This window comes from Podarcis vaucheri, assembly GCF_965113315.1.
Source record: "Podarcis vaucheri genome assembly, chromosome: 7".
Lineage (NCBI taxonomy): Eukaryota > Metazoa > Chordata > Lepidosauria > Squamata > Lacertidae > Podarcis > Podarcis vaucheri.
In genome coordinates this window covers 66,747,996-66,773,445 of record NC_138765.1, presented here as the reverse complement: position 1 = coordinate 66,773,445, position 25,450 = coordinate 66,747,996, and the positions used below count along the sequence as shown (strand labels likewise).

Genomic DNA, 25,450 nt, shown 5'->3' with positions numbered 1-25,450 from the left:
GTCAGATCAGTTGTCCATCTAATTCAGTATTGCCTACCCTGTCAGCAGCTTTCCAGGGTTTCAGGGAGTGGGCTGTACTCATTCTACTTGGAGATGCTATTGAGGAACGATACCTCACCTGAACTCAAGATTGTATACATGATTCTACCTGCTCTTTATATAATCTCAGCAACAACCGTGTGAGGTATGCTAGGCTGAGAGGCAATGACTAGCCCAAGGTCACTCAGCTTCATGGCTGAGGAAGGACTCCAACACAGCTCTCCCGGGTTTTAGTCCTACGCTCTAAACATTACACCACACTGGCTCTCGCTATGACACTTCCTCCAAAGAGATGGTGTCCCAGCTTGTCGATCAGTTGGATTACTCTTTTCTGCACCTTTCCAACTCTACAATATCCCCCTAGATAGGGAACTGCATGCATAGGCAGGTTCTTCTGAGCACAATCCCCCTCAGTGGTTGGCACAGCACCCCTTGTAAAAGTCCAAAGGCCAGCAGTTACCCGTGGTGACCTGATTCAGATCCACTTCTCCTACTGAAAACTCAACTGGAGAGAGCTTTCCAGATGTTCTCCATTCATTGATGGAGGTCACTCCCACAAGAGGTGATGAGGACCACCAACTTGGATGGATAAGTTCATGCAGGAGAAGGCTATCGATGGCTACTTGCCACAGTGGCTCTGCTCTGTCTCCACGGTTGGACGTAGTCATGTTTCTGAATAGCAGTTACTGGAATCCTTGAATCCCACTTGTGGGTTCCTCCACATGCATCTGCTTGGTCCCTGAGAGAACAGGGTCTGGACTAGATGGGCCATTGTCAAATTCAACAGTCTATTCTTCTATTCGCATGTTCTTATGGATCGGAGGCAGAACCTCTTCTGGTGTCCTCCTGGTCTCCACACCATGGTAGAACTCCTATTAATTTCACCACAGTGGTGCATTGTCATTTCAACATCCTCCTCATCAAAAGGGACAGCCAGCTTCTGATCCAATTACACCCCCAAGCACTTGCAGTATTGTGTTTGCAGTGATCTCTGGACCTTGCTATAACCACCAAAGATCTAGCAAATCACACACATGCAACAACACTGCTTCAGTCAGAGTCCCTAGTTCACTAAGGGCATTTGCTTTAAACGGACTGATTTGCAGAAGAATAGGAGGGTTTAAAATGCACTAGCACCAACAAAAGCAACAATAAATTTTAAAATAGGGGCATGTTTTCCTGTAACACCACCCTCGCTATATGACCATGAAAATTTACTGCTTTTCATATGCTTTCCATTGCACTGGTGTGGGGTTCATCACCCTGTAGCTGTAGAAATACTTTGCTGGCCTCAATGGTTTGACGGAGTCTTTATTTTGGAAAAGAAGAAATGTGGTTTCTTCCTCCACTTGCAAATAATTGCTAGAAAGGATTGGTCTCCTATACATGCCCACTGATGCTGTCCGTGTCTCAAAAAATGAGGCATGAAACGGGGAAATGAAGCAGACCTTTCCTAACATAAAAGATTTGGGGAAAGCTCATTCCCCAATTTGCATTCCCTTCGAATGCAATGGGGGGGGGGGAATAGACACAAATATCAGTTTATACCTTTCTTGTAACAGCAACAAAATATGTGTTATATAACATTTCCACACCAGTGCTCTTGAACTGAGGGCCCAATTAACTCCTGCGTCCGTAGGAGTTTATTTGCCTGCCCGCTGCACAAATCCACGAGCAGATTGTGAAATATTGTCCACAGGATAAAGGACTATTGAAGCAAATTAAGACGGCAATAGGCAACAGATCCCACCCTCACCACGCTATCTGGAGACTCTGCGGCTGAATGCGCAACACATGTGGGCAAAATGATCACAGCAGGTCAGCTTGGCTGGCTGGACTGGATGAGAGTGAAGGGTCATCTACTGTAGTCCACTGCTTTCACCCTTCCATAACACACAGGTGCTTTCTTACATTCGAGGACACCCCCAGAATGCACATCAACCCCTTGCTCATCAGGCAACCCATTTCACCCAGCCAGATTTAAATGTGCCATGGACACAAGGCAAGGGTCCACACCAAATCCATTTGACAAGGGCACCACAGGGAAACCTTAACAGAAAGCATCACATTTAACATCCAGGATGACCATCTCTTGTGTTTGGTGCAGGAAGGTCTGAGGTTTGATCGCTGGCAATTTCTCCTAAGGGGATGAAAGCCTTGGACAGTTGCTGACCTCAGTGTAGAGAGATGGACCAAGTGAGATGGACCAAGGAACTACCCTGGCATGAAACAGTCTCTCAAGTTTATTGTCGATAGGGAGAAGTCATGAGATGTTAGGTGGTGCAAATTTGAATGAATTGACCCATCTCATGGTAGAAGTCAGTAGAAATAAAGGAGTCTCGCTGGTCCCACCATTGGCGGAGGAAGGTTATAGAATATCATTGGCCCTGTGTGTCAGATCTAATGAGCCAGGGTCTCGGTCCACCTGATTCAAGAACAATTCTGTAATTCTCTAGGAAATGACAATAGGTACTGATTCACCATCATCTACCTGGCTCATCTTTGGATCTCACCAAGGACCATGAGAAAGCTATACAACCCTGGTCAGGGTACAGGGCATGAAAGCTCACTCTTATTCAACAGCACCCAAACAATACCTTTTGTACTGTTCAAATATAAAGAGTTAAAAATTACTGAAGGGTGGGGAGAGTATAATCTTTGCATCCCTTTGCCCGAAGAAATAACATTTTCACCAAGATTGCAAAACTAAGCACACCAAGCAGTTGCTTCAAAGAAGACGCAAACCTATTGTGAGGTGCCCATCTCCTTCCACACATAAACGGGAGTAGCATCCCCTCCCTCCCAAACCTCTCAGGTAGAAGTCTGTGTGCAAAACCAAGCTTCTTCCATTGCCCTCTTTCTCCCCAATCCAGGAGTCTGCTGCATCCCAGTGGACATACACACGAAGAACAATTTTGCTTTCACAAACTCCTCACCACACACACCCTTCACTCTACAGAGACATCGAAGCTCCCAGGAATGGCAAGCACTTTCACCTTCAGATTGTGCCATCAAACTTGAAAGTCTGTGATTGCAGTTCCTTGGTGGAATTTGCACACCCGTCCTTGCAAAAGACAGTCATTTAATCTGTTGCAAGAGAACTGGAGGCTGTTCCATTCCCACACCCATGCGTTGAAATAATAATAATAATAATAATAATAATAATAATAATAATAATAATAATAATACACAAATGATCTCAAGCTGATGCTACAGCCAGTTAGAAAAATGCAACTTATTTGCCCAGGAACTCTCGCCTGAGTCTTGCCAAGACTAACAAAGATGCCCATGTCAATTGGAGGTGTGCGTGGTGGCTGTTGCATAAACACCCATGCAATTTATGGCTTCAATTCACGCATGTCTCTGCATGTAGATCCATTAGCCAATGGATAACAAGTTCCTACAAGAGGAACAGGGACAAAGGGACACCACATACACACATTGCCACATCACTTCACTGCACATATTCCATTCCTCAGCAGTCTTCTGGGAGCTGAACACTGTAACTGGCTGAAATTTGTGCTTGTTCTCTCTCTCTCTCTCTCTCTCTCTCTCTTTTCCCATCTCTCTTTCCCCCCCACCCCCACCTCTCTCTCTCTCTCTCTCTCTTTCTCTCTCTTTCTCCTTTGCTTCTTCTAAGCAGCTGACCCTGAGAACTGTAACCCTGTGCCCACTTACTTGGGAGCCAGTCCCATGGACCAGGCAATCAAAAAGCTTCAGATCCTGCTCGGAGCCTCCCCCAGCTGAGATGTGCAGGGAGGATAATGCCCTCGCCTTGGGACTGTCTCAGCCCACATAAATACACACGTTTGCCCAACTGCGCAGTGTGCTTGACCCCAATATATACAGTGAAGGTGGGGGAGAGGAGGAGGAAGATAGACAGCTTAAATTTCCCACTCGTAGGATTCCTGCTGGCTAGATCTGGGGGCTCTAACTGTGTGAGGGAGGGTAGCCCACTTCCCCAGCTCTGAAGGTCCCTGGGCATGAGCTGCTGGCAAAGGTCCCCTCTCCATCAAAGAGCGCCTCTGCTCCCAGAACCAGGGAAGCAAATCCCAATCTCCAAAATCACACACCCCCAGAAAAGTCTGGGCATAACTGGGGAAAGAGAGTCTTTGACTAACTGGCCAGCTTCATCGTCCCTTTGGCTGGGTAGAAGTTAAGCAGAAGGTCACCACCAGCACATCCTTCCACCAACCCAAATAGCACTTTTTAACATGGAGATATATATTGAAGCCCTTCCAATAACCTATATCCATATTTCCAAGTTCATCCTCCCCCCCCCACATACACACCCTGCCCCAGATTTTACCAGATGAAAGCATTTGTGTCACAAACACCCATATATCACCTTCCCTTCTCCAACCATCCCCCACCCCCGTTGAAATCTCTTACCTGGTAGCTAAAAACCGATGTATCCACATTGTCACGTCTGGGAACCCAGAAAAAAGGGGGGATCAAATTTTCACAGCCCCAGCCATCTGTGCTTGGTTGGGGGGGGCGTTACTGGATAAGAGGGGAGGGGAAGGGTTTTCAGGTTTGGATCAAGGGGGAGGGAGGCGATCAATAGAGAGAGAGGAAGAGTTTCCAAAAGGGGGGGTGTTGATTTTTTCCGGGGGGGGGAGTATCGGCGGTTCCCCCTATTTCAACCCCTAGGGATTTAACAGGGGGTCGGTTGCTTATTTCAGACCCCGCATGGCGCCTTCCCCCCTCAAAAGTGTGCACCCAAGTTTGTTTGGGTTTGTTTTTTTCTCCGGGGAGGGAAGAGATGAGGTTGAAGGCGGGGGGGGTGTCGTTTGGGGGGTTCTACAAGGGGGGCAGTCCGTCCAACTCCTCCCCCAGCTGGGGGGAGAGCGCCTCGAGGGAGCCCCCCAGATCCATGGAAAGATGGGGGGGGACGCCGATGTCCTTCTTGGGTGGATGGGGAGGGAGGGGGGAGGAAGTGGTCAGCCTTGTCGAGGTGGGGGTCGTCTGGGTTCAGTGGGGACGGCCGGATCGCCGCAGCGTGGTCCTCAGCGGGGCAAGCTCAGCCCCGGCGGGCTCAGCGGCATCCGGGCAGCGCTGGCGGGGCTCCCGGAGTCCGTCCGCCCGTCCGCCAGCTCGGCTCAGCTGCTGCTGCTGCTGCTGCTCCTGCCGCCACCGCCGCCGCCGCTGCAGCGCGTTGCCTTCTCCGATATCGCTCGCTCGCTCGCTCGCTCCGCCGTCGCCGCCGCCGCCGCGTGGTCCAGCCCCGCCTGACGTCACCCCAGGAGCTAATAGGGGGGCTGAACCCCGTTATCAGTACGCAACCCCCCTTGCTCCGGCAGCGATGCCGGTGAGGTGGGGAGTCGTTCAGGGAGCCGCGGGAGGAGGCGCCTTCGCGCAGCAGGGCGGAGGATGGTCGCGTTCCACGAAGTCTGGTAGACTGCTTCTGAGCGAGGAGGACCGACGGCAGCTGGCAGATGGCCGGCTTGATCTCCACTGCAAACAGATCTGATAAATTTGGCGTGCTTCTTCGGAGTACATCAAGATGGGCTATTGGAAAATTGAGTCCAGTATACGATCAGTGGATATAATAACCCGATGAAGATGTCGACGCATCGATGTCGATGCAGTGTGAGGCAAGTTGTGGGAAAACGCAAATCCCATGCTAGGGATCGTTAGGAAAGGAATTGAAAATAAAACTACCAGTAGCATAAGGCCGTTGTGCAAATCTCTCGTGCGGCCGCATTTGAAGTAAAGCTAGCTGTGTACAGTTCTGGTCGCCTCGCCTCAAAAAGGAGATTGTAGAGTTGGAGGAGGTTCAAAAAGGAACCACCAATATGACCAAGGAGCGACTCCACTGAACAGGGAAAGTTGCAGTGTTTGGGATCTTTTTGTTTTGAGAAAGGGTAAGGGGTGAAATGGCAGAAACATATTAAAATTATGCACGGCATGCATATAGAAAAGTTTTCCTCCCTCTCATAACTCTAAAACTCGTGGACATCTAATGAAGCTGAGTGTTGGAAGATTCAGGACAAGAGAAGCCCTTCTTCATGCAGCGCATCGTTAAACTGCGGAACTCACTGCCACAGGAGGCAGCAACAGCCACCAACGTGGAGGGCTTTGAAAGAGGATTAGACAAAATCCCGGAGGGTAAAGCTATCATTGCCTACAAGCCAGAATAGCTATGCTTTGCCTCCACTTTCGGAAGCAATGAATGCTCCCAAATGCCAGTTGCTAGAAACCACAGAAGGGGGAGCGTGCTCCTGTGCTCGGGTCCTGCTTGTGGGCTCCCCAGAAGAGCAGAGGCAGATTTAGGGGAGCACAACTGTTTCTCCCACACTGTGCGTTGAGCTGAGAGGGCACCGCAGGGGGCGCCGCAACAACAGCTTGGAACAGAAGGCAAGATGGGGGGGTGCCCCAAATTTTGGCATCGCACAGGGTGTTGCTGGAATTTGAAAGACCAAAGTCTGCCACTGCAGAAGAGGCATAGCTGGTAGAATCCATTGCCTGATTATTTGGGAAACTTTGTATGAGTCAATGCTTCACCATTCCTTTGCAGCTGCACTGTATCTTTGTACTTTTGTCTTTCCAGGCTGATACACTTTATTGTTAAACTCCCCCCTTTTTCGTTAGGTTTGCACTTGACTGTTGTTGTTAATTGATAAGATAAAATAACCCGACAGCCCTCTCCTCCATGAATTTGCCCAATTCACTTTTAAAGCCATCTAAGTTGGTGGCCTGGGATGCGGGTGGTGCTGTGGGTTAAACCACAGAGCCTAGGACTTGACGATCGGATGGTCAGCGGTTTCGAATCCCCACAACGGGGTGAGCTCCCGTTGCTCAGTCCCTGCTCATGCCCACCTAGCAGTTCGAAAGCACATCAAAGTGCAAGTAGATAAATAGGTACCGCTCCGGCGGGAAGGTAAACGGCGTTTCTGTGCACTGCTCTGGTTCCCCAGAAGCGGCTCAGTCATGCTGGCCACATGACCCGGAAGCTGTACGACGGCTCCCTTGGCCAATAAAGCAAGATAAGCACCGCAACCTCAGAGTCAGCCACGACTGGACCTAATGGTCAGGGGTCCCTTTACCTTTACCTTAGGTTGGTGGCCATCACTGCCCCCTGTGGGAGAGAGTTCCATAGTCTAATTGGGTTCTGCATGAAGAAGGAGTTATTGCTGCTTCACAAAGATGCCCGCAGGAAGCCAAGAGGCAGGCCACAGAGGCAACAATCCACTCTTGGTCTTGGTTTTCAGAGCTAAAATATATCTGAATCTGCAAGGTCTGTTGTCCTCTTATACCTGTCGATACACCTGTGTTCACAGGGCATTGGTTTAACTCTTTACACAGGGGATGAGTAACTGGAGGAACCTCAGTGTGGTGTAGTGGTTAAGAGCGGTAGACTCGTAATCTGGGGAACCGGATTTGCTTCCCCGCTCCTCCACATGCAGCTGCTGGGTGACCTTGGGCTAGTCATACTTCTCTGAAGTCTCTCAGCCCCATTCACCTCACAGAGTTACAGATAGGTAACCGTGTTGGTCTGCCATAGTCAAAATAAAAAAATTCCTTCCAGTAGCACCTTAAAGACCAACTAAGAACTAACTTAGTTGGTCTTTAAGGTGCTACTGGAAGGAACCTCACAGAGTGTTTGTTGTGGGGGGAGGAAGGGAAAGGAGAATGTTAGCCACTTTGAGACTCCTTTGGATAGTGATGAAGCAGGATATCAAATCCAAACTCTTCTTCTCTTGGATAGTGATGAAGCAGGATATCAAATCCAACTCTTCTTCTCTTCTCTATTGGACCACAGCTCCCCTGAATTTTTGTTTAGTGTCTCTGTGTTTGAGAGAGACAGAAGGAATAGTTCCTAATTGCTCTGCACTGAGACAGTATGTCAAAAAGTCAGGACCACCCCTCTTCCCACCACAAAAGTCTTGCAAATTAGCTGCTATTTTTGCATTGCAGGGTGGATGGACTAGATGAGCCTTTAGGCTTACTCTGCATTTCTAAGATACGGCAACATTTTATTCAATATATTGTTGCACGTCAATTGTTTAAAATTGGAATGAACCAACACAATGATGAATAAAATACGGTGTGGACTGAAAGCAGAACGTATCGCTAAGCAACCTGATGTGACTAATATGACGCTATAAGTTGTCAAACACATTTCAACCATATGGTTGTCTTTGGTGGGAAATGTTGATAAGAAGATGAGCTGCTTGGGTGTGCACACTGTTCCATAGGTACATTCATATCAGGGCTGGTGCCATTGCAAAAATGAGATTGCAGAATTAATTTATTATCTCACTTACACTCCCCCCATATAAAAACAGGTACATGCATTGTGTGATTGTTTATCACCCTTTTTGGGTTGCGTGTAGAAAAAGTTGCTAATAATGCATCACTTCGCAGAGGTTAATTAAAGGCTTAATCAGCCTTCTCCAGCTTGGTGTGCTGCAGAAGTTGAGGGACTCCCAAGTCCCATCAGCCCTGACCAGGATGGCCAATGGTCAAGGGAGCTGGGAGCTGTAGTCCTGCAACCTCTGGAGGTCATCAGGTTGCTCATCCCTGCGTTGAAAGAAGTCAACTGATGGGAGTTGAGCAACATCTGGAGTACCAAAGGTTCTCCTATAGAATCATAGAACTGTCAAGTTAGAAGGGATCCCAAGGGTCATCTAGTCCAAACCCCAGTTATGCAGGAATAACAGCAAAATAATTGCGGACATGCAGCCTCTGTTTGAAAACTGCAAATGAAGGAGAGTTTGTGTGACAAAAATCCTGCAAAGTTTGTTACAAAGCATGAAAAGTGGAGCAAGACTGCTCTAAAATCAGTGCTTTTCTGTGTGGGGAGGTGCCATTTTATGGCACAACCCTATGCATATTTACTCAGAAGTAAACCCCATTGACTCTCAGTGTAGAGATCCTGAGCCCTTAAGCTTCATTATATTCAAGAACAGGACTTCAGGGCTCATAAATCTTCACACATGCACATGTGCATAGGAATCTCCTTTGACCTTTCCTTCTGACATTTATCATCCTTCTGACATTATCCCATCACGCCCCCCAACTCCATTATGTTTGGTTTTTAAAAAAAAAACTTTAACAGCATTTTAAAAACACACCAAAACTAACCATACTTTTAGCCCACCCTTCCTTCAAGATGGTTTTGATCATCACAACAACCCTGTAAAGTAGGCTATATGGAGAGGAGGTGGCTGGTAGGTGGACCTCAAGCTTGTCATTTCTAGATTCTCAAGTTTCTTCCTATCCATGTCCTGTTAAGACAGGATGGGAAACCTGCAGCCCTCCAGATGTTGGGGAACTGCAACTCCCACCAGTCCCAGCAAGCGTGGCCAAAGGCCAGGGATGATAGGAGTCATAGTTCACCAACAAGTGGCAGAGCATAGCTTCCCCATTCCTGTGTTAAAGAAACCAAGTGAGGGTGGGGGTGACGCTGGCCACCTCCATGGGTTGGAGGGACTGTAACTTCACTGGGTGGTGCTTGCACAGGGCAGGGCAGGGCAGAGCGGCAGTGCCTGGATGGGTATTTTTCAAAGGTTGGCCAGGAGGCTGCAATAGAATATCACTGTGTGGAACAGTGTCCTAACACTGGGCACATGGGTAGCTCGCAGGCCACTGCATTTTTGACAGTATTGCTGAGAAGATGCATGTTGAGACCTGCCGGTGGAACCAGCCTTCTGAAGATAGATAACCTTGGAGCAAAGACAGATAATCTCGAAGACAGATAACCTTGGAGAGAAGACAGATAACTTTTAAGTGAAGACAGATAAACTTGGAGCGAAGACAAATAAACTTGAAAATAAGACAGATAACCTTGACGTGAAGACTGATAACCTTGAAGTGAATACAGATAAACTTGGAGCAGAGACAGGTGGCCTTCAAGTGGCTGGAACTGAGGGCAGTAATTATGTGAGAAATCTGGGACATTTTCTTCCAATAATGTCTGTATATATATATATATATATATATATATATATATATATGCTTTCGTAGATTTTCACGGGTATAGGAATGCAGGTTTTGGTGTCTTCGGGTGTCTTCCCGTGTAAGAGTCGGGGTGTCTGTGCGACGTTTCGACGAGGTCTCACTCGTCATCTTCATGGAAGGTTTCCTCCCCGTAGAGGTGAGATATTTGCTTTCGTAGATTTTCACGGGTATAGGAATGCAGGTTTTGGTGTCTTCGGGTGTCTTCCCGTGTAAGAGTCGGGGTGTCTGGGCGACGTTTCGACAAGGTCTCACTCGTCATCTTCAGGCTGGTGCTTTCGGCTTCTTGTTACTGGAACAGAGCAGAATCTGGTGTTTGAGTTCCTATAAATACTGTTGAGGGGTGTGGTGTATAGCCTCCAACGTTCTGGGCAGAACGTCGCCCAGACACCCCGACTCTTACACGGGAAGACACCCGAAGACACCAAAACCTGCATTCCTGTACCCGTGAAAATCTACGAAAGCAAATATATATATATATATATATATGCAAAATCAGTTGATTCTCATGTATCAAAAGCCTGCAGTATTATGAATTTGATATCTCATGTCTCATATCAACTACACTAAACATTTAATTACTTTGTTGTATAATATGGATCTCATGACTCACTTTTGTATCACTGCCTACAGTTGTGGGCAAATACCTTTGGTTAAAATCGTCTGGCTCATCTGCCTGTCACCCAGTCGCCTGTCTTCTTGAGCGATTGCCTGGGAAAGCTTTGGGCTGTGCAACAAAGGATGAGCCCGAATGTGCATTGAGGTCATTTTAAAAAGGAAAAAAATGAGAGTAAGCTTGGACAACTGAGTGTAGAGCTCAGTGTGAGATGTACCAAGCCAGGATTCAGCCCTGCAACACAGCAAAGTGTCAGGGAGTTGCATGCCATTGAACATGTGCAGAGCGTCAAAGCTCATCACTTCCTGTGGAGTTAGTATCAACTAGCCACTCACAACTGTGTTGAAAGTGTCGAAATAAGGAAGGACTGTAGTTCCATAGTACAGCATCTGCCTTGCAGGTAAAAGGTCCCAGCTTCAATCCTCAAAGGCATCTCTAAGTAGGGCTGGGAGAGATTCCTGCCTGAAACCCTGGAGCTCCAGCTGCTGCCAGCCAGAGTAGACAACACTGAGCAAGGTGGACCAATGACCTGACTTAGGATAGGGCAGCTTCCTATGTCCCCATATCCCAGCTGAGATAGAACTTGTCACATCTAGATAACATTATTATCAAAGTTTAGGCATTGCTTTGCTGCAAACACTAAGAGTTTCATTTTGTCTAGCACTTTGGCCCTAGTCTCAACCAGCAGGATTGCCAGCTCGGCCCCATGATCATGGGTGCCAGAGGCCGTGGGTGCCATGCAGTATGCATGGCCCCAGTGCCAAAGTTTGTAGGGGCCCAGCCCCTTCATAGGGAATTTTGTAGATGTTTGGGCACCCAGGGCACCAAGGAGCCAGCACCTATGTCAACCAGCCAGGTGTGCCTGGGTGAGCTGCAAGCAACCCATGATGGGAAATAGCCACCACCTGTTGTTTGGCTGCAATGGCCAGTCCTCTCAGATATCCTGCTCTTGTACATGGAGGCTTCACTTAATTAAGACTTCTAATAGCCACCTGGGGCAGCAGCTTCAGACAGTAGCAGTGGCCTCTCAGCAGCTGCCCAGACATGCCACCTGCTGACAGACCATTACACTCGAGTGATGGTTATGTGTTGTAGGAAAACAGGTGGTGGATGTTGGAGGGGAAGGCGAGTGCTGAGACACCTTAAGAAGGCAAGCTACGGACTGGACTGTGGGAGAGCGGAGGGTATCTAGGAAAGGAAATCCACCAGCCATGTACTTCTCTTCCACTGCATGTTAAGAGCTGTCCTCTGTTCAGTCATCTAAGAGCACAAGGGGGTGGGGGGAGAGAGAGAGAGAGAGAGAGAGAGAGAGAGAGAAATTGGGATTGGGCCGAACGGTGGAGTTTCCATGGCAACTGGGAGGAATGTTCTCACCCGGATCCCCAGAGAAGAGGAGGCAGCAAGGGACAGGGGCAAAATAGAGCAGGAGGAAGGCATTCAGGATGGGTCAGGCTTCAGAGGGGTACAATATGCCTCCCCTTTAAAAAAAACAAAAACCCAGGGGGCTGTGGCACAGAGTCTCTGGCAGGCTGGTGCTTGAGTCAGGACGAAGGTGTTACATTCACGAGTTCTGACACAAGCGTTAAGGAAATGTACTTAAATAATAATACGTACCAAGCATCTCTCTCTCTTTTTTTCCCCTTTTTGGGGGAAGGGTGTTGAAAATGCAGCAAAAACTGGAAGCAGAGTGGAGGGAGCCATATAGCAAGCCATCCTCGGGTCACCTTAACTCACATAAGTCATAAGATCTGGGCTGTATCTATTCAAAACCTTTCACAAGCCTAGTCTTGGAGTCTTTACCCTGCCAGATAGTGGAACACCGTACCCTTATTGCAGATAGCCAGGTGAAGCTAAGACAGCTTGGACAGGATAAGGCCAAGGTGATCTGTTGACTAGCAGGCTCAGCCAGTGATTCTTTCAGACCAAAATGTTCAAGGTGATGGAGAGACTCTCATGCGAGGAAAGTTTCCAGCATTGGGGACTTTTTAGTTCTGAAAGCAGACAAATAAGAGGGAACATGTTAGAAGTTTATAAAACCGTGCAAGGCATGGAGAAAGAGGATAGAGGAAAGTTTGTCTCCCTCTCTTACAGCACTAGAACTTCATGGACATCTAATGAAGTAGAATGTTGGGAAATTCAAGACAGGTAAAAGGAAATACTCTTTTACAAATCGTAGTTAAATTATGGGACTCACTCCCATAGCCATTCAAAGCCATTGAATGGCTTTGAAAGAGAAATAGACAAATTCATGGAGGAGAGGGCCACCTGAGGGCTACTAGCCAGGATGGCTATGTTCTGCAGCCACAGTTAGAGGCAGCAATGATTCTGAATACCAGTCACTGAAAACCACAGTAGGGTAGAACACTTTTGCACTTGAATCCTGCTTGCGGGTTTCCCAGTGGGGCACCTGGCTGATCCGCTGCCAGAGCAGGATGCTGGACGAGATGGGCCACTGACCTGATTCAGCCAGGGCCGGCCCACTCATGAGGCAAATTGAGGCAACTGCCTCTGGTAGCAGAATCCCAGAAACTACAGATCTGGCCTCCAATGAATGCATCATCTGCTATGGCTATGGCACCTTTGAGGCTGGATTGCCACTTCCTCACCCACCCACCCACCCACCAACCAACCAACCCTCCCTCCATGTTGCCTCTATAATGGCAACTGCTCTCCCAGGGTGTGGACCTACCCAGTGTGATTCAGAGCAGGCCCCTTTCCTCCCCACGGCGGCCTTTGAGTCCCACTTCAACCATTGGGTAAGGTTCATATTCTTCCCCTTGTTCTGGATGTAGATCTTCACTCACCCTTCCGTCCCTGGTTGGGAGTGGGCACCAGATTGTGGTCTGCCTCAAGTGTCAAAATGTCTTGAGCCAGCCCTGGATTCAGCTGCAGGGTTCTTCTTATGTTCTTATAGGCAGCTTGCACCTCCAGAAGTTTCACATTTCTCTGTTTCTAATCAGCAAATGTCTTGTTGCTCCCTGCTAAAATCCTGCAACGCTTCTTACTGCAAGTGTTCTGGTTTATTTTTATTTGTTTCCCCTGCTTTTGTTGTGCTTAAGTGGCTGCAGTTTTCCTACATTGTACATTGGTGTTATAGTCCATATTTTTGCATTTGCATTGTTGTTCATCATCTGGAACACCATTTGATCGGAAGGCAGGCCACAAATTTAATAAATAAATGAAAGTGACAATTTGGTTGCATGGGGGGGGGGAATCACAGACAGCATTGTAGGAAAAGTCTCTCCAGATGGGTTTCAGCCTCCTAGATGGATGAATGTATGGCAAAAGAAAACATTGTAGCACCTTAAAGACTAATAACTTTATTATGTTATAGGTTTCCATAGACCACAGTTCTCTTGAGCCTTATATCTGATGAAGTGGACTGTACTCCATAAAAGTGTATGACACAGTTAATCTTTAAGGTGCCAGAAGATGGGGGGGGGAGAGAATAATGGGAAGCTCAAATGCATCCCCCAAACTGAGGATCAACAAATTTTGGCTTGTTCCAATTCTGTATGTGTTGATTCATGTTAGACTTTGTGAAAATGGTCCTAATCTTGCCCTTACACAAAGTAGAAATTAATAAACTCTCCACTATAAGAAAATGTTTCAAAGCTTTACTGCAAACAGTCTTAAACTAGTTACAAAATAAATGTTGCAAAATACAAAATAACACATTGCTCTTAAACAAACTAGCAATGCGGTCCAGCTTTCTTTTGGACCTTAATACAGTGTAAGAACTATCCTCTCTCTGGTCCTAGAGAGAGATCCTATACAAGCAACTCGCTTGTACCAACAGTGCTGAGCTGAAATGCTGACTCCAAGGAATGACCAGGACACTGAGTTCTCAGGTTTCATCCCTTCCTGTTAGAGATCCCAGCCTGGATCAATCCACCCAAATGCCCAAATGAAAATATCCACCCTCTTTCTTGCCTCATGTGTTACAGTTATACCTCCTGCCTAATGCAAACCTCTGCATAGCATTTTAAAGACAATGTATGCACATTAAACTTATATCCTTAACAATTCATACAATTTCTGCATTAATCTGTTTCATATCAAAACAATATTTGGGGTTATTTGTTTAAACAGAGCACACACACACCCCACACAAATATTAGTACTGGTTGGATTGTATCAAGAATAAGAAAATAAAGATTATCCCTGATATATAGGAACAGTTGGAGCATAACATAGACTTTTCTGTGAAAACCTGCTGCTCAGAATTGTAGAAATAGTAATTGAATTCTAGGCCAGTCCCATTAGCCCTTGTTAAACAGGATGCCTCTGTCCTTAATACCTTTTTGGGGGAACTGCTCTTTGGCTTAATAAAGTGTTGAGACTAAGATTTGCTGCATCCATCGGAATATTTTATTCAGTAATAAGATTTAGAAACTCGCCCTTCACTAAGTGGTCCCAGGGTGGGATGCGTATATCATTAAAATGGCATTAAATCCAAGGAAACAATCAGCAAAGCATAAAATAAATCAGATTCATAATAATCTGGTCTACTAGATTCTGTGTTGCCAGGCACAGGGTACATGTTGTAAGACTGAATGATGGGCAGATACCTTTCCCTTCTATTCTCACCTTAGCTCAGAACCCAGCACCTGACCTTGGGCAAGGCAGGACCATAGAATCATGAAATTGTAGAAATGGAAGGGACCCTGAGGGCCATCTAGTCCAACCCCCTGCAATGTAGGAATCTCAACTAAATCATCCATGGCAGATGCCCATCCAACCTCTGCTTTAAAACTTCCATTGAAGGAGAGTCCACTGACTTCTGGGGGAGACCATTTCACTGTCAAACAGTTCTTCCTGATGCTTAGTCAGAATCTTCTTTTTTGTAATTTGATGGCATTGGTTTGGATCCTAGCCTCCTGAGAAGGTGAAAGCAAGCTTGCTCCATCTTTCACATGACAGCCCTTTAGATATTTGAAGATGGCCATCATATCTCCTCTCCGTCTCCTCTTTTCCAGGCTAAACTTACCCAACTCTCTCAACCATTCCTCACAAACCTTGGTTTCCAGATTCCTGGTTATCTTGGCCACCCTCCCCTGTTCCAGCTTGTCAATACCCTTCTTAAAATGTGGTGCCCAGAATTGGACACCACATGTGGTCTGACCAAGCCAGAATAGAGTGGTTCTATTACTTCCCTTGATCAGGACACAATGCTTCTGTTGATGCAGCCTAGAAGAACATTAGAATTTGTTGTTGTTGCTCCTACATCACCTTGTTGATTCATGTTAAGCTTGTGGTCTACAAGGACCTCTAGATCCTTTTCACATGTACAGTGGTACCTCGGGTTACATATGCTTCAGGTTACATACGCTTCAGGTTACACACTCCACTAACCCAGAAATAGTGCTTCAGGTTAAGAACTTTGCTTCAGGATAAGAACAGAAATCGGGCTCCGGCGGCGCGGCGGGAGCAGGAGGCCCCATTAGCTAAAGTGGTGCTTCAGGTTAAGAACAGTTTCAGGTTAAGAACAGACCTCTGGAACGAATTAAGTACTTAACCTGAGGTACCACTGTACTGCTAGTAAGCCAGGTGTCCCCCATATTATATTTGTGCAGCTGGCTCTTCCTGTCTTAGTGCAGAACCTTACATTTGTCTCTATTGAAATTCATTGGGTTAGTTTTGGTCCAGTTCTCCAATCTATTAAGGTCACTGTTCTTTCTTCTGTGGCATTAGCTAACCCTCCCAGAAGCTAACAATCTAAATTCTCGACAGAGGGATAAGTTGCAGAAGAAGAATGTGCAAATGAAGTTATGTTTTGGTTGGGCTTAAAAGGCAAAGGATTCATGGAAAAGAGGATTTAGATAAGGAGAGAAGTGGCATCCCAAAGGAACCAACCTAGGGAAAAAACTAATGCAATTCTAGGCTGCATCCACAGAATTCTAGTGTCCGGATCAAGGAATGGAATAGTAATGGTGCTAGGGACTGAGATGCCTCTGAAGTTCTCCTCCTCCAGATTTCTTCCAAGGTTTTGATCTGATCTAATGAGGGGGCCAATGCATTCGAAATAGTTCTCCGTTGGAAAAGAGCAAGATAGAAGGATACTGTAGAAGGAAACGAGTCTATTATTCTATGAAATGGTTTAAGTAAACAGATGAGCATGCATTGCTAAACACATTCAAGAGACAGGGTGAAGTTACGTTTGGCAAGTGGTAACAGTCAAGTCTGGCAGAGCTGAAGAACTTTGCTGTTTTTACTGATGCCTGTCTGGAAGAGACCTTGTCGTGCTGGAACCAGGCCCTGATCACTTATTGCAACGCTGGGCACCAGCTGAGAAGCCTTTGAAAAGTATCTTGTGGCTAATTTCTGTCCCTACATGTAAATATCAGGGGAATGTAGGTCTTATTTACACATTCTAGCTTGATGCTCACAGTGCAAATGAATCACTCCATTTCAACACTATAATCCAGTGGGGGGGAGTTGTCACTGGAGAGATGGTTCTGCTCCCTCACCTGTTTTATTATTCATCAGAGATGTCAAGAAAATGACAGTGTTGGTCCCTAGCAACCTGATGGTTCCTTTGAATTCTGTCTGAGAAACAGTCACCTAGACACGTACGTGTGTGTGTGTGTGTGTGTGTGTGTGTGTGTGTGTCCCCTTTTCTTGGAAAGGAACAACTTTTGTCTTATAAGGAAGGTACCAGTGATGGGAGGGGACGCGGGTGGCGCTGTGGGCTAAAGCCTCAGCGCCTAGGGCTTGCCGATCGAAAGGTCGGCGGTTCGAATCCCCGTGGCGGGGTGCGCTCCCGCTGCTCGGTCCCAGCGCCTGCCCACCTAGCAGTTCGAAAGCACCCCCGGGGGCAAGTAGATAAATAGGTACCGCTTACCAGCGGGAAGGTAAACGGCGTTCCGTGTGCGGCTCTGGCTTGCCAGAGCAGCGTTGTCACGCTGGCCACGTGACCCGGAAGTGTCTTCGGACAGCGCTGGCCCCCGGCCAATAGATGTGAGATGGGCGCACAAACCCCAGAGTCTGTCAAGACTGGCCCGTTCGGGCAGGGGTACCTTTACCTTTACCTTACCAGTGATGGGGGAAATTCAGACAAACAGGGTCTGAAACATTCTCAAATGGAATGTGGATTGGAACCGATTGTTCTGCTGCAGCCACAAAACATCAGAAGAGCCTGTTGGATCAGGCCAGTGCCCATCTAGTCCAGCATTCTGCTCCCACAGGGGCCAACCAGGTAGGAAACCAGAAAGCAGGATTGGAGTTATGCACAAGGGCACCCTCTGCACCACAGGTTCCAGCAAATGGTATTCAGAAGCTTAACTGCCTCCAACCACGGACACGGCAGAGCATGGACATTATGGCTAGTAAATATTGGCATCCTCCATGAGCAGCCTTTTGGATCTGACCAATGGTCCATCCAATCCAGCATTTTATTAATGTTAATTTATTTTAGGGTGGGATTTTTAAAACTACTTTTATACCATCTTTCATCTGAGGATCACAGGGCAGTTGACAATATAAAAACACAAGGGTACATAACAAACAAACAAAACCCTGCTACAGTTTAAAAGGCCATGGATTGTTTCATTAGCCAAAGGCCTGGGAGAAGAGCTATGTTTTTGCCTAGTGTGTAAAGATATGCAACAAAGGCACCAGGCGAGCCTCCCTGGGAGAGCATTTCACAAGTGGGGAGCCACCACTGAAAAGGCCCACCTGTTGCGGCCCTCCACACCTCTTATAGAGGGGGCACACAAAACAAAGCCTCAGAGGATGGTTTCAGGGCTCAGGTCAGTTCATATAGGGAGAAGCAGTCCTTGAGGTATTTAAGGCTTTACAGGTCAAAACCAGCACTTTGAACTGGGCCCAGAAATTAATTGGTAGCCAGTGCAGTTGAGCCAGGATTGGAGTTATGTACATCCTGTTCCCACAGTGGACAACCAGATGATGGTAGCATGGTAGCAAACCAGCAAAGCAGGACCTGAGAACAGCAACCCTCTCCCCTGCCCCTTGGTTTCCAGCAACTTGGATTTACTGAGAAATTGAAGTTTCCATCTCCAGTAAATAGAGTCATCGGGTTAATCTGGGGTTTTAAGCACTTTCATACACACACACATTTAAAATGCATCAAAACTCCAGATTAAACCACACACACAGAAACACACAAACACATACTCACGCCACTTTTCGCTTATGAGGCACCAAATGGGTGTGCAAATGATAAAATAACAACACTGTAAAATTACATCAAACTGCTTAATAAATACATGATAAAACAATGAGCAGAGGATAATTAAGCCCACATTAATTGCCAGCTAATGCGTGCGTGAATAAATATGTTTTTAACTGCCAGTGGAAACATAACACCAAAAGCGCCTGCGGTATCTCTGAGGGGAGAGAAATTAAATCTGACTAATTGAATCAGTTTGCCCCAGATCACTTTCCAGAGCAGATGCGGACGTGTTTGTCTGGACTTTGAATTTCTAAGGAACCTCTAGAATTTAGACAAGAGGCATGGGTGTGCTCCAGATTCCGTCCCCCCAGTCAAAGTGAGAAGCCCCTTCATCGGCATCACAGCCACTCTTACAGAATGCTTAACCCACATGATCTCTTTGCAAAATAATAAATGGGTACAGATCTGATATCAGAAATGGCAAACTCAAAAGGCAGTGGAGAAAAACCTCCAAGGACACTTGATAACTGACCTTAAGGAGACCGTATTAGAACAAAGGAACTTCAAATAGCTCACCAATGCCAGGATGTGCTTGTTTTCAACCACTGTTGTTGCTTTTGTTGTTGTTGTTGTGTGTATGAATGGCCATTGCTAATAGCACACATATTACTGTCTGTACTTTTATGCATTTCCTTACCTTCTGAGCTTAGGGTTTACAATCACTCCCTACCAGATGTGACTGAAGCAAAGGAGAACCTCTGACCATAAGAGCTGTTTGACAGTGCATCTTGGGGTGTCTTCCAAATCTACAATTCTCTGCTTCTATGAGAAGATCACACAGAGATCCATTCCAATTATAGAAACTGATTGGACAGGCCTCTGGGTATTATTTCAATACTGGTCATGGGACATTGCCCCCAACCATTCTTATGGGCAACATACTAGGTTAATTGGAGCAGGGTGACATGGGGCAGTTCTGGCCACCAGTCATGGGAAGATGGAGGCTGTGACCCAGCAATGTCTAAATGACAACTCATTAACTACCCTTGGAGTGCCATAAACCACAGACAGGTCAATGCCCTCAAAGACCCTACAATCCCAGAGAAGATCAGAAAATATTCCTCTATGCCACAGGAGCAGCAAGGATCCTAATTGCTAAAAACTGGAAAAAAGAAATTATGCCAACAAAAAGGGAATGGCAAGACAAGCTGTTAGAGTATATTGAACTGGCTAGAGTAACAGAGGTAAGTGGAGACCACACTAGACAAGAGTTTCAAAAAGCATGGGGGAAATGCAGAGAATACTTCACAAAACAGTGCCCTAATATTGAAATCTTTGTTTCAATTAATGTCTGCAGGAGACTTTGTGGATACTTAAGTTATAATTAGAAAAATCTTAATTATTATTCATAAAGGAAACAGCTTATAAGAAGTAAATAAGGAGGTCAGATACAGGATAAAGGAAGTCTTTTATTTGGTTGTTTGTATTGTTGTATGTTATGCTTATTGTATGTTATGTTCATGTTTAATGAGGGTGGATTTCTGTATTGGGGGGTGGGCGTTTATGTTATGTTGTTAATAAAACTTCCAAAAAAGAAAAAGAAAAGACCCTACAATCCCATCTGCCAGGCTCTATAGAGGTTCCAAAGAGAGGGAACACAGTCCTGAGAAACAGAGGCAACTCCATAAACAAACATTCCTGGGCTCCCATCAGAACCAGGATTTAACAAGTCACCGGGTCCAATCCCCAGCACAACTCCAAGCCACTTTTCAGCTGATGATCTCGGAGAAGTGTGAAAGCAGGAATCCTCCAGCTCAGGAGGCAGAGTTCTCATTTCCAACTGTAAAGCTGGTTTCACACCCCAGATCCATCAGCAGATGCTGGCCCCCCCCCCTCCACCACCGTCCCACCGTCCTCACTACTTTGCTTTCTCTTGCCAAGTCTGCAAGGCTTCCTTCTGTTGGAGTTCCTGGCACAGAGCTACACCTCCTCATCCTCCAGCTTGAGTGCAGCTCCCAGACAGCTCATCAGTCCCAGCTGTTTCTCTTAATTGCCTAGGGTGATCTCCTTCCTCAGTAGGTGGGCTTCTTTAGGCCTCCAAAGACCCCCACCCTCATATCAAGCTGCTGAGCCATGGGGTTTTGTTTTGTTTTTTAAAATTTCCCCATTATGGCTCCTGAGAAGCCCAATTCCACCCATTTGATACATTGCTAGATCTCAGTCGGTGATACCTTCAGTCTTGTTTTGTGCAGGTTATTTGGCGGGATGTGGAAAAATTCCGCATTAAAGTCATATGCATTTTGTGGACTCTTTTTAACATAAAATATGCATTCCTCCCAATGTTTAAGCATTTTGTATGCACTTTTTACCTACAGTATCCAGCTACCATATTTTTTGCTCTATAAGACACACCAGACCACAAGACGCACCTAGTTTTTAGAGGAGGAAAACAAGAAAAAAAAATTCTGAATCTCAGAAGCCAGAACAGCAAGAGGGAGCAATCCCTCTTGCTGTTCTGGCTTCTGTGATAGCTGTGCAGCCTGCATTCACTCCATAAGATGCACACACATTTCCCCTTACTTTTTAGGAGGAAAAAAGTGAGTCTTATAGAGCAAAAAATACGGTAGGTTTTGAACTGAATAGACCCATTAAAATTAACAGGCTCAAGTTAGTTGTGTTGCTGACTTTCAGTGGATCTACTCTGAGCAGGACTAACATTGGCTTCAACCCCCAAACATAGCATAATTTGGCTAGGAGTTGTGTTGTGATGCACATGGGATCTGGTCAGTTTTCTGCAAAGGAGGAGGAGGAGGAGGAGGAGGAGGAGATAATGGAAACCAGAGGAATTGTTCTTACATCCCTACCTCACCCTGTACTCTAGGACTCACTACATGCTTATGGGATTCAGAACAATCTGCCCTCAGAGGCATGCTTAACTGAATAGAAGCAATCCCAGGGCAGTGGATCATGCAGAGATGCAATAAACACCCTCCGCTGACTGTTGATCATTCTATGCTGGCATCTTGCACCTGGAATAAATTGATGATGGATTCACACCTTAAAAAGGTACAAAGTAAAACTATCCATTTCTAGGGATGTATATTGGAGGGAGGCCAGAGCAGTGACTTACACAGAGACACAACAGAGAGTGTAATATGTGAATGGGTACATATGACTCACTAGAGCCTTAAGACTGAATGCTTCATGAAGGTTTGGCTGAGAGCTTATGTGAGAACAACTCTGGAACTTGCTTCTGCTGTGGGACAACTCTCTCTTCACTGGCAGTCTGGAGGAGAAATGTGCAGAGGAGGACAACCAAGATGGCCGAGGATCTGGAAACCAAGCCTTATGAGGAATGGTTGAGGGAGCTGGAGAAGATAAGACTGAGAGGTGACGTGAGATCCATCTTCAAACCATCTGAAGAGTTGCTACATGGAAGATGGAGCAAGCTGGTTTTCTGCATTTCCAGAGGGTAGGAACCGACAGATTCAAATTACCAGGAAGTTGATTCTGACTAAACATTAGGAAGAACTTTCTGGTATCTGGCGGTGGCATGGACTACTTCAGAAGGTGGTGGACTCTCCTTCATTGGAGGTTTTCCAACAGAGGTTGGGTGGCCATCTGTCCAGGATTCTTTAGCTGCATTGCAGTCAGTTGACCTTTGGGATCCCCTCCAACTCTACAATTCAGTGATTCTATTCCCTGAGCATGTGAAGAATGCTTCTCCCTTCTTCTAAAGCACATGCAGAACCTTGCAGTTGGCTCCTGAAGAACTGGAGTCCCCTGCAAAGATGATGCTGTTATGTTTGGCTTCCCCACCACCACCTCATAAATGCCTCATGAAAAATGTGACTTTAAATAGCCATCCTACACAGTATTATGGAGCCCACATCTGCCCAGAGAGCCAAGTTTCCTCTGGTGATTTTTTTTTTAAGGAACAACTCTCTTTTTTTCTGCCATGAATACCCAGCACTGTGCTGTCCCACTCCCTTTCTGAAACCTTTTGTTCCCCCCAGTGAATGTGGGGGCTCAGGAAAATTGCCAGCCAGGCGGTACAATCCCTAGATCATGCCCTTGACGGAAGCATCTGCTAATTCGCCTGTGGGTGGAAAGAAAGATGCTGTCGTGGTTACCGTTACCAAGGAGTATCTCCGGATTGCAATCGGAAAGGAGTTGAGGCTTAACCCTTTCCTTTCTGCCTCAGGCAGAGTCGAGCACATCATTACTTGGGGGGCGGGGGCAAGGGGGCAAAAGGTTTTCAAAACGAGGTCCATATATGCAAGTCTCAAATGGCTTTGCAGCATTTACGGAGGGCAAACTGTCTCTTCCATGAAGATGGGAGGCACAGACATGGTTGGTCACAGAGATTGGGGAGTCTCAGGTCCCTATTGGGCAGTGTGGTGTAGTGGTTACAGTGTTAGGCTAGTACCTTGGAGAGACCTACCATGAAAAGCTCACTTAGTGCATGGGTAGGCAAACTAAGGCCCGGGGGCCGGATCTGGCCCAATCGCCTTCTAAATCCGGCCTAAGGATGGTCCGGGAATCAGCGTGTTTTTACATGAGTAGAGTGTATCCTTTTATTTAAAATGCAACTTTGGGTTATTTGTGGGGCATAGGAATTCGTTCTTCTTTTTTCAAAATATAGTCTGCCCCCCCCCCCACAAGGTCTGAGGGACAGTGGACCAGCCCCCTGCTGGAAAAAGTTTGCTGGCCCCTCACTTTGCCCAGCCACCTGCCTCTCAGACTAAGTTGCCTCAGAAAGTTGTTGTGGAGATTAAATGAAGAAGGAGAGCCATGCACACAACCTTGAGCTCCTCAGAGAAAAAGGTGGAATATGAATGCAATAAATAATATTAATAATAACAACTTCCATCAACCCCAGCCAGAAGGCACAATGATCAAAAGAGTTGGAGTTCAACAACTGAAGGACCACAGGTCCTCCAACTGCAGTCCACAGACAGCTATTAGCTGCAACTCAAAAACTGGAACCTCCATGTAGAGGTCTCTAAATTCCAAATGCAAAATACCACAGGAAGCAGCACATTTGTTTGGATCATTGCGGACCTTTTTCAGATGCCTCGTCATCTGATGTTAAGGAGGGGGAGCTAGCAGACCAGTTGTGGAATATCCTCCTAGAGAGGTTCATCTTGGATAGTGATGGATGAAATCCATCTATTTCTAGTTTGAACAGTGTCATGTGTGTTCATAAGTCTGTTCCAGTTCATTTTCACATAAATTTGCATCTATTGTATTTATTGTATGTGCAATTAAATACAGGTTTTCGGCATATTTTTCTAACTTTTTTCTATTCTGAATTTTTTATGTGTGTCTTGGTTAGGTATTTTTGGTCTGAGATCTGCATCACAAAACATTGACGGTGTAAACACACACACACCGGACTGCACCTCTGTCCACTCTACTCATCAAACCCCTTGCCATTCCCCCAACATATTCCCTAGAGTTTCCCTTTCCAACTCATGCAACTGCTGAGCTCTTTTCTTGGTCTTGTTGGTTTTTCTTCATGAAAATCCAGTATTGTAATGCAGCACTACAATTCCTCCAATGGGGGCTATGTGATAACAGCCTTACATCTGTGTGTGTGTGTGTGTATGTGTGTGTAGATTAGACAGTCGACAGGCTGCAAATTGGAAACTGAGAAGACACAACTTAAGAACTACCGTCCCATCTCTCTCCTAAATGTGGATTGCAAAATTTTTGCAGATATCTTGGCAAGTAGATTTAAAAAAGTACTAAATGAAGTAATTCATAAAGATCAGGCAGGTTTTCTCCCTGGTAGACACTTGTTTGATAACACTAGGAACATTATTGACATTTTGGAACTTTTGCAAACAAACATTAATACAAAAGCAGTGTTGATTTTTATAGATGCGGAGAAGGCCTTTGACAACATTTCATGGAAGTTCATGAAGAAAAATTTGGAAGGGATGGGAGTGGGACGGGGGTTTGAAAATGGTATAGAGGCAATCTACTCAGAACAAAAAGCTAAATTGATAGTCAACAATGTGGTGACAGATGAGTTTAAGATTGAGAAAGGAACACGACAAGGTTGCCCTATCTCCCCTCTATTATTTATTTCAGTCCTGGAGGTGCTCTTGAATATGATTAGAGGGGACCGGTTGGTTGAAGGGATCCAGGTCGGAGCCAAACAGTACAAACTTAAAGCTTTTGCAGATGACCTGGTTTTGACACTACAGGAGCCAGAATCTAGCACGAAAAGAGTTTTAGAACTGATTCATGAGTTTGGTCGGGTGGCGGGATTTAAATTAAATAAGCAAAAAACTAAGGTTTTGGGGAAAAAATTGACACCTTTGGAATCAGAAAGGTTTCAGAAAGAGACAGATCTAAATGTGGTCAAAAAGGTGAAATACCTAGGGGTAAATATGACAGCTAAAAATCTGAACTTATTTAAAGACAATTATGAAAAGTGCTGGTCAGAAATCAAAAAGGATCTAGATAGCTGGTCAAGATTGAAACTTTCCTTGTTGGGTCGGATTGCTGCTATTAAGATGAATGTATTGCCAGGAATGTTGTTTTTATTTCAGACCCTACGACCCTACAGATTGTGGACAGAGTGGAATGTTTTAGAAAGTGGCAGAGAGATATCTCTAAATTTGTCTGGCAGGGCAAAAAGCCCCGAATAAAATTTAAAATACTAACTGATGCTAAGGAGAGAGGGG

At 46.0% G+C, this 25,450-nt stretch overlaps 1 protein-coding gene across 5 annotated transcripts in view; it reads right to left on the bottom strand.

Annotated features, from left to right (window-relative positions):
• Window positions 1-6,385, bottom strand: part of AJAP1 (adherens junctions associated protein 1) — a 134,515-nt gene extending 128,130 nt beyond the window's left edge. For 2 of the 5 annotated variants that reach the window (XM_082233433.1, XM_082233434.1), the window contains exon 1: window positions 4,432-6,382. In XM_082233433.1, coding sequence (XP_082089559.1) covers window positions 4,432-4,460 — 29 coding nt within the window. In that variant the 5' untranslated portion in view covers window positions 4,461-6,382. Of the gene's footprint in view, window positions 1-3,717; window positions 3,813-4,431 lie in introns of those variants that run through there. The other 3 variants (XM_082233431.1, XM_082233435.1, XM_082233432.1) reach the window with 3 other exon arrangements.
• Between the last annotated feature and the right edge of the window lie 19,065 nt (window positions 6,386-25,450).